This window comes from Arachis duranensis, chromosome 9 (genome assembly GCF_000817695.3).
Source record: "Arachis duranensis cultivar V14167 chromosome 9, aradu.V14167.gnm2.J7QH, whole genome shotgun sequence".
Classification (NCBI taxonomy): Eukaryota; Viridiplantae; Streptophyta; class Magnoliopsida; order Fabales; family Fabaceae; genus Arachis; species Arachis duranensis.
Window position 1 is genome coordinate 3,181,475 of NC_029780.3, and position 9,724 is coordinate 3,191,198.

Sequence of the window (9,724 nt, forward strand, 5' to 3'; positions counted from 1 at the left end):
TTGACCTCAAACGAATAAGTGTTACGGCATGTAAAACAGTATTTCCCAAATTGAAGTTGGGAGATTTGTTCTCATAAGTAAGGGTCTAGCAATTAATTGGAGGCGTTTATTAAGTGATTCTGCTTACCCATTTTGTATGTGAACATGAGCTACTGGATGTTCAACATTTATTCCATTAGCCATACAATAAGCATCAAAAGCTTGGGAAATAAATTCACCAGCATTATCAAGACGAATTGTTTTGATTGGATTTTCTGGAAATTGTGCTTTTAATTAAATAATTTAAGCCAGTAATCTCGCAAATGCCAGGTTGCAAGAAGATAATAAGCACACATGTGACCATCTCAAATATGTGTCTATTAGAACCATAAAATATCTAAAAGATCCACATGGTGGATGAATAGGTCTACATATATCACCTTGAATCCTTTCTAAGAATTCAGGGGACTCAAATCCAATCTTTACTGGTGATGACCTTAAAATTAACTTTCCCTGAAAACATGCAGCACAACAAAATTCACTAGATTTAAGAATCTTCTGGTTCTTTAGTGAATGTCCATGAGAGTTTTTAATAATTCTCCTCATCATGGTTGTTTCTGGATGACCCAATCGGTCGTGCCAATTTATGAATTTATTTGGGCTAGTAAACTTCTGGTTTGTAGTGACATATGATTCAATTGCACTAATCTTGGTATAATATAACCCAGATGAAAGTGAGGGCAACTTTTCTAATATAACCTTTTTATTTGAATCATGAATTGTGATACATAAGTACTCATGACTTTCCTCATTCATAGTTTCAATATGATATCCATTTCGGCTAATATCTTTAAAGCTCAACAAGTTTTTGAGACTTGGTCGACAACAGTGCATTATTTATTATGAATTTTGTTCCTCCGGAAAACAAAATTATAGCTCTTCCGGAGCCTTCAATCACATTGCCTGCGCCAATAATAGTATTAACACATTCTTCTTTTGGCACTAGATGGGTAAAATATATATCACTTTTGAGAATAGTGGCGAAGTTGCACTATCCGCAAGGCATACATCTTCATTATATATCATTGCCATTTTTTTCAAAGACAAATAATAATAAAATGAGTAGTATGTACAGTTAAATTGAATACTTGATCGAAATTATTTTTCTAAGAAACACTGTACATAAAAATAATGTCATATACTAAAATTTTATTTTAAAACATGACATATTTAATGATTTCAAAATTCATAAACATTAATATTTCATTATTTATATACATCATATTTGAAATTTAAATACATAGAAAATAAAACTTAACAATAAGTTCTTTACATTATTTATTTACATGAATACTTAACAATCTCACACATTAAACTATTCCATCATTGATCAAATGACCAATATTTCCTTCAGAATCCTCAAAGATATCAGATACATCATAATGAGTGGTGAAATTTTCAGCATCATTTGAAACAAAATTCAACTCTTTTCCCTTGTCATCATTTTTCAAAGATGTCTCGTAAAGATTGACTAGGTGCCTTGGGGTACGGCAGGTACGTGACCAATGGCCCTTTCCACCACAACGGAAACACTTATCCTCTATTGATTTATTCTTCTCGATATTTCTTTCTTTATCCCACTTCTGGTGAGATCCTCTCTTTTAAATATAATTCTTTTTCCTTCCATAATTTTTCTTGTTATTAAAACCTTGCCATTTACCTCTTCTGGGGTAATTTGCCACATTTACTTCAAGAAATAGGGCGGCGCCAGCTGGGCGCGCTTCATGATTTTTCAAGAGTAACTCATTGTTGCGTTCAGCAACAAGAAGGTAAGAAATTAACTCAGAATATTTTTTAAACTATTTTTCTCGATACTTTGCTGCAGGAGCACATTCGAGACATAGAAGGTTGAGAAAGTTTTCTCCAACATATCATGGTCAGTTATCTTTTCCCCACATAATTTCATTCGTGAGGTGATTCGAAACATTGCAAAATTATATTCATTTATGGATTTAAAATCTTGTAAACACAAGTGCGTCCATTCATATCGGACTTGAGGAAGTATCACTGTTTTCTAGTAATTATACCTTTCTTCAAGGTCTTTCCAAAGATCTGCAGGATCTTTTAATGTGAGATATTCATTTTTCAATCCTTCCTCAAGATGACGACGAAAAAAATTATGGCTTTGGTTTTATCCTTCTAGGATGCATTATTTTCAACCTTAGTGGTATCTTCAAAATCCATTGAATCAAGATGAATTTTAGTATCTAGTATCCATGATAAATAATTGTTTCCAGATATATCAAGAGCATTGAATTCAAGATGAGAAAATTTTGATATAATGAAAATTTGTTAACTGGGTCTTAAAAATTTGACCAGAGTATTGTACTGATAACGTATTGTAAAACAACTAAATAAACAAGGAAGATGTAAATATAAAATAGAGAAATATAAATTTGCTCTTATCTCACTATAATATAAGTAGTTTATCTATTTACTAATATTATAATTATTGTAGTTTAAAATTACAGAGAGATAAAAGAGAGAGAGAGTTTATTAATAGTGTATAAAGAGAAGAATATTATAGTAAGAGAGAGAAAAATGTTTTTTTATCATTATTGGATATTCTTTCTGGACCAGGTCATGCCTATTTATAGACATACAAAAGCATTGATATTTGGTTTCATTAATTTCATTTTATATTGAGAAACTAAATAGTGAACCGCCCATTAAATGGGCATTCACATCACTTTTTTTAACAATTTGTGGTAGTACGAAAAATGTTTATTTATACTGGATTAATGTACAGTAAAAGAAAGATTGAGAGTAAATGGAGTATATATTTTTTTGCATTCATATGGTTTACATAAAAAAATTAAGAAGGAAGCGATTTTTAAGAAAAAAAAGGTATACTTTAGAAGGGATGAAGAGGAAAAAAATAGTCTTAACTTGTATATTTTAGTACTCACTACGTACTCTGTGATATACTGTACTGTACTTTGACTTGCAATTTGGTCTCAACTTTTAATAAACATAAATAGAGAATTCATTATATGCATACATGCATTTTTTTAAAAATGATATTATAAAATAATAAATTAAATTTTTTATTTATAATATTATTTAATTGATATATATCTAACTTTTTTTTTCTTATTCTTTTTACTATTTCAACTCTTAGAATTTACAATTATTTTTTACTCTTTTTATTCTTCGATAATTACTTATTGACTATCCTGATATTTATATTTATCTTCACATAATATTTTATGTACATGTTGATTCACATAAGATTTTTAAATTTTTTTTAGTTATTTTTAAAGTATTATTCATTTTTAAGTGTAACTAAAACTAATAATTTAATATAAAATATTATTCATTTACATAAGATTTTTACGGTGTATATATAATTTTCTTCTTCATAAATCGTGGTAAGTTACCAAAGTTTATATTCATTAAACTCTCTTCATAAATTGTTGTATGTTATCAAGGTTTATGTTCATTACGTATTTTTCATAAACCGTGGTAGGTTACTACGGTTTATGTGTATTTTACTAAAATGTGATAGATTACCACGAATTATATAAAACAGTAACAGAACATAAAGTAAACGATTATCAATTGTTGTATTTGTGTAAATATTTCTTCCATCCATTTTATTTAGGTAAATTGCACTAAAAATTCTATAACATATATCATTTACTTCATTTAAATATATATTCTCAAATTTCTAATAATAATAATAATTCTAAAATATAAAAAATTTAAAAAATAAACTTACATAATCAAAATAAAAAAAATAATTTATAATATAAAATTTAAGAACATTAATATTTTTACATTTTTGTTATTTTTGGTATTGTAATTTTTTTTATAGAAATAGAAGGAGTTGTTAAGCTGGCCGAAGAAAACGAAGAGAGAAAAGTGCTACTAGAGTACTAGGCGGGTTCAAAGTGAAAGTAATCTCGTAGGAAGGAATAGGTACAGAAAAAGACATATTGGTATAAGTGCACCGCTGTGAGGAGAAAGGCATGTACGACACGTGGTAGAAATCACACAACTATTCAATTTATACCCCTTCTCCTCTCCGTCTCTCACATAGACACACACAAACAACGGTTCAATTTATACCCCCTTCTCCTCTCAGTCTCTCACACAGACAAACACACAAGTGACCAGTCCCCTAACCATCTCCGCGACCGGCCTTCTCGACTCCCAAGCAACCACCATGCCACCTCCCAAGATTCCACAGTAAACGGTTAACAGATCCACTCACAACTCAGAAGTCATCGTCAGCTCCGAGACCATTGGTATGCCTAACTACTCATTTTTGTTTGACGATGATTGACTAGCATTCATTCATTTGAGAATATACAGTTATTTAACCGAGTCGTGTTACTCTTATGCTCTGCATGTAAAAGGTTTTTAATAAAAAACAAATCCAGAAGTCATCGTCACCGAAACCGTTGGTATGCCTAACCACTCATTTTTGTTTGACGATGATTGACTAGCATTCATTCATTTGAGAATGTACAGTCATTTAACCGAGTCGTGTTACTCTCACGCTCTGCATGTAAAAGGTTTTTAGTAAAAAAAGTTCCAGCAGAATCAACACATTCATTAGTTCGTTTTCATTTTGATTTTTCAGTAGCGTCGACAATGGGGAAACGGAAGCCAAGGAAACCAGGAAAGGAATCAACAAAAACAGCAACCCCAAGAATAGACCTAATCAGTAACTTACCGAATTTCTTGCTTTTCCATATTCTCTCGTTCCTCCCAACAAGATGTGCAATGGCCACCAGCGTCCTGGCTCGCCGGTGGCGCCACCTCTGGAAGGATCTTCTAGTCTTGGATTTAGACAATAGTGAAGAGAGTCCTTATTATCTGCCCGGAGGGAGACATCGATTTGTTGATTTCGTCGACTCTGTTTTCGCTCAGCGCACGGCTCCCCATGTGGAGAAGCTTCGCCTCACTTGTGAAATACCTATGGATAAAAGGAAAAGCTCCAAAACATGGTTTCGTACTGCTGTTGGTCCCCACCTCAAAGAGCTGTATCTCGATTTAACTCTCCATAACCACCAGGGATATGGAAGAGTCAAATTGCCGGAAAAGGTATTAACCAGTACATCACTCGAGTCCCTTGTTTTGAAAGGTCGTATGTATTTGGTTATTTACGAAGGATTTGGATGGGTTCGATTGCCATCTGTCAAGAACCTAGAGTTGGATCTGGACTGTGTGGACCCGAACTCTGTTATATGCAGTTGCCTGGCTCTTGAAAATCTCAAGCTCACTTTACGTGAAGCATTCCCAACTAAGTCATGGGAAACTCCTGAACTCCACATGCCTCCTACGTTGAAGCGTTTAACCCTAATCCAGGCTGATGAAACTGAAGAAGATCTTAATGATATTGAGGAACTTGTGATAAATACCCCGTTACTCGAATACCTAAGTATCACATTATGGGCAAGATGCTTAGAGGTTTCAATTAGCGATTATCCCAACATGGTGGAAGCTCATCTTGATATTGATCAAGACAAAGAGCAGGTTGGTTGGGTGGTTGAGCTTTTCAAGGCACTCCACCAAACAAAACTGTTGGACTTGAAACTTTCCACTATGGAGGTAATATTCTTATCGAAATTACATTGTCCATTCAACGGCTTACTCCATGTCACTTATTCCAATTTTTGGTGAAGTTTAATTGTAGTTATGTTTTGTGTTTATTATATTCTTGCCTTCTACACACAGTGCTTGCTTGTTGCTTCCCGTTTTGAGTTGCCAGAATTTTCCCGTTTAGTTAATCTAGAGCTTGAAATTCCATATTTCGACTCTGAATTTATGATAGAGTTGCTTCATAACTGCAATATGCTTCAAGTTCTCACTCTTCATAACCGGGAGGTATGATCTCTTTTCTAGTTTAGCTGTGTGTCTATTTCCATTCATTACTTGCTTTCATATTTTGAAAAGTTTTGTTTATTGTTGCCAGAAAGTTTCCACATTGGAACTTGAGGAACCTAATTGTTGGAAACTGCCAACCAAGGATCCTGATTGTGTTATATCACATCTCAAGATTTTTGAATTTAAAGGATATCAAGACTCTGCAGATGAACATGGATTTGTTGCATATCTTTTAGAGAGAGGACCTATTTTGGAGACAATGAAAATCCATGCTGATCCTAGTCTTGGCCCAAAGTATAAAAAGTGCATCCACAAGCAATTATCTAGGGTACCAAGGAGCTCCAAAACATGCCAATTAAAAGTTACCTGAAGAGCCAACAGTTACTTATGATACAGTCTCTCACCGTCTCTATTCTCTCTTCTTGATTTGTTTTATTTTCATGCGTCAATGTCACTTGTGTTCTTGAAATATTTGTTTAAGCTTTTGATTTGTCTGATCGGATTATTTGAATGACTCTTCAAAACATTGCTGGGTTTGGTTTGGTAGTTCTGGAATTTGCTTGTACCTTCTCCCTCAATGTCAGTAGAATATCTTTGACTTCTTTGATATCTGTTTCGCGAAACATACAGTAGAATATGCATAATTTTCACAATACAATGTTTTTTAGGTTGTTTCACAAAACATACAGGCCGTTTTTTACGAATATATTAGCATAATTTTCACAGAAGTGGTGCCGAAGATTCGTCTTCTTCAAGCTTCCCATCGACCACTATTTTAGCTACGTGTAACTCCAATCCCCCCTCTTTTCACACACTCTGATCACTGTTGCAAGGAAGCAACTCAACACCCACATTCAAACCATCCTTAACTAACTTCAAAACCCTAAGCTCACGAAGTGATTCCTCGTCGCAGTAGTAAGAAGAACGAGTCTTCACATCAACGTGTACCCAATGATAAGGGTTTTCACTTTTCACTTCAACCACCTTTTTCTTTTCTTTTTCTTTCTCTCTCTCTCTTTCTCTGTGTCTTTTTCTAAGAGAAAAACGGTAATAAAGGTAGATTATAACCCACTAATTTAGTGGGTAATTTGAAGCGTAACTGTTCAAATGCCCGGGAGGCTTCCAACGCCCAAAACCAATCAGAGAAGTTAAACCATGCATTTATTAGCTGACCAAAAAAAAAGAAAACATGCATTTATTACAAACACGGTTCACAAAGTAAAATTTTTATTTTTATTTTGTTATTTTGTTATTATTCTTTCACTTACAACCCAAACTTGAAGAATGCCAACACACGTTGAGTTTGGAGCTAGTATATTTGTTGAGTTTGGAGCTAGTATATTTACTCATGACAGAAGTATAACTATAACCACATTCTAAAGTTCAACTTACTAAAGCGTAAGTTCAGCAAGTCAAGTTTGAGAATTATGTATCGTATTTCTTATACGTCGGAAAAACCGGCTTATACCTCAATCAAATTAAATTAAACTAAAATCAAATCAAACCTGTCAACGTAACAAACCTCTTTTTAAATATCCTGTTTTGATGTCGCCTACGAAGATTTTGGCATCAATCGATAAATAATTCAGACTCAATTAAACTATAAATCAGGATGTAGGTCTACGATACGGGCAGAGCATTCAATATCACTTCACTGATTGTCTCATTTTCTTAAATGATTTCTTATTGATTTGAGCATTAGAGTCTTTTTTGCAAGTACCACACATAGGTCCGAGTTCACGAAGGTATTCCAATTCTGGATTGAGCTGTCAAACACTTCGGAATAGTGAAAGACCAACGTATAGCTCGAAAAGAGTATCCTTTCCAAAACAGAATCAAAACAAAATTGATTATTGTTTTGAATTCAATCAAGTAGCTAATATGTGGTTCGATTCTAATTAATTTTTTGTTGGTCTTGTAGGTGAATAATATTTTATCGTTAATGGTTTGAATTGAATGTAATGTAGTAAATTTGCAGCAAATTTGGGTGTAACACGAAGATATTTGGGTGTATTTTTTAAGGATTTTCGCTGTGTGATGATAAATTCTGCATAATTTAAAACTCTTCTTCTCCATCCTCCTCATTTTCTACTGATTCTTCTTCTTCTTTTTCATCATCATCAATATCATCTTCTTTTTTTTCTTATTAATTTTTTTTGTTTTATATTCTCAAGTTTTTCTTATTTTACTCTTTTAACAAGAATAAAAACAAAAAAAATCAAACAAAGAAGAATAAGAAGAAACACATAATGATACAAAATTATTTGAAAAATGATGTACTTACATTCATTCAACTAAAAGAAAGAAATAAATAAATAAAGAAAAATGAGGAAGGAAATACTTTTTTGTATTTGCAGCAAATTTGGATGTAACACGAAGATATTTGTGTGTAACACGAAAATATTTGGGTGTATTATTTATGAATTTTCGGTGTATATGTGCTGATAAATTATGTATAATTCAAAACTTTTCCTCTTTCTCCTTCTCATCTTTTACTTCTTCTTCTTCTTTTCATCATCATCACCATCTTCTTCTTCTTTTCTTATTCATCTTTTTCTTTTTGTTTTACATTATCAAGTTTCTTCTTATTTTACTCTCTCACCAATACCTCCTCCTCCTCCTCTTCCTCCTCTTCTTCCTCCTTTTTTTTTCATTAGAATTTCTTCTCCTTTTTTCTTTTCCTCCTTCTCTTTCATCATCAATTATCTCGTTATTGAAGATAATGAATAATTCAAATTCAGATTGTCAATTGAATCAGAACGAAATTGATTATTTTGAATCCAATCAAGTGGCTGAGGTGTGATTCGATTCTAGTTAATATTTTCGTTAGTAGTTTATGATTTTGTAGGTGAATAATATTGTTTTTGTTTGTGAAAATTGTTGTTCATCGTTGATGATTTGAATTGAATATAATGTAAACGTTTTTCATTAAAGAAAATATTTTTCTATATTTGAGTGTATTATTTAAGAATTTTCAATATATGTGTGTTGATAAATTTTGCATAATTTAAAACTCTTTTTCTCCCTTCTTCTCATCTTTTGCTTCTTCTTCTTTTTCTTTTTTTCATCATCATTGTCATCATCTTTTTTTCCTACTTATTCAAATTTTTTTCTTATTTTACTCTTTTAACAAGAATAAAAAAAATCAAACAAAGAAGAATAAGAAGAAATACATAATGGTACAAAATTACTTGAAAGATGATGAATTTACATTTGTTCAACTAAAAAAAGAAAGAAATAAACAAAAAACAAAAAAATGCAGCATTAGAAAAAATATTTTTCAATATTTGCAGCAAATTTGAGTGTAACACGAAGATATTTTGGTATACTATTTAAGAATTTTTTGTGTATGTGTGCTGATAAGTTCTGCATAATTCAAAACTCTTCTTCTTCCTCCTCCTCATCTTCTGCTGCTTCTTCTTCTTCATCTTCTTATTTTATATTCTCATAATTCTTTTTGGGAGGAAAAAATCAAATAAAGAAAAAAATTCATGATGTTGCAAAATCAATAGAAATAGAAGGAGGAAAAAAAATGCAGCAACAACAACAGTAATAAAAAACGATGATGAAGATGAAACACGCGAAGAAAAAGGAGAAAAAACACAAAGAAAAAGAAAAAAAAAGGAAGAGGAGGAGGAGAAGGAACGCGAAAAAAAGACAATTGTGGCTTTGTTCGAGTAAAAAGAAGAAGCGTTTTTCATAATGGTGAGTGAGCGCACTATGAAAACTGTTGGATAGCGCGCGTGTTGAAGGCGCGTGTTAATACACTCATATGGGTGAGCATCCTTTTTATTGGATTTGACCCAACTTGTATGACTTATAAGTAAAAAATATAATTTATTATCATCAT

The 9,724-nt window shown here is 32.2% G+C and overlaps 1 protein-coding gene across 1 annotated transcript; it reads left to right on the forward strand.

Moving 5' to 3' along the window:
- The first annotated feature begins 4,072 nt into the window (after positions 1-4,072).
- Positions 4,073-6,481, forward strand: LOC107464105 (F-box/FBD/LRR-repeat protein At4g26340). The gene is made up of 4 exons (XM_016083012.3): positions 4,073-4,289; positions 4,628-5,598; positions 5,725-5,874; positions 5,963-6,481. The coding sequence occupies exons 2-4, from the start codon at positions 4,639-4,641 to the stop codon at positions 6,242-6,244; spliced, it is 1,392 nt and encodes a 463-aa protein (XP_015938498.1). The 5' UTR covers positions 4,073-4,289; positions 4,628-4,638; the 3' UTR covers positions 6,245-6,481.
- Positions 6,482-9,724: the final 3,243 nt, after the last annotated feature.

Coding starts and splice junctions, on each gene's coding strand:
- LOC107464105 (XM_016083012.3), top strand. CDS start 4,639: ATGGGGAAACGGAAGCCAAGGAAACCAGGAAAGGAATCAACAAAAACA. Junction 5,599..5,724: donor TGAAACTTTCCACTATGGAG/GTAATATTCTTA, acceptor TTCTACACACAG/TGCTTGCTTGTTGCTTCCCG. Junction 5,875..5,962: donor TCACTCTTCATAACCGGGAG/GTATGATCTCTT, acceptor TATTGTTGCCAG/AAAGTTTCCACATTGGAACT.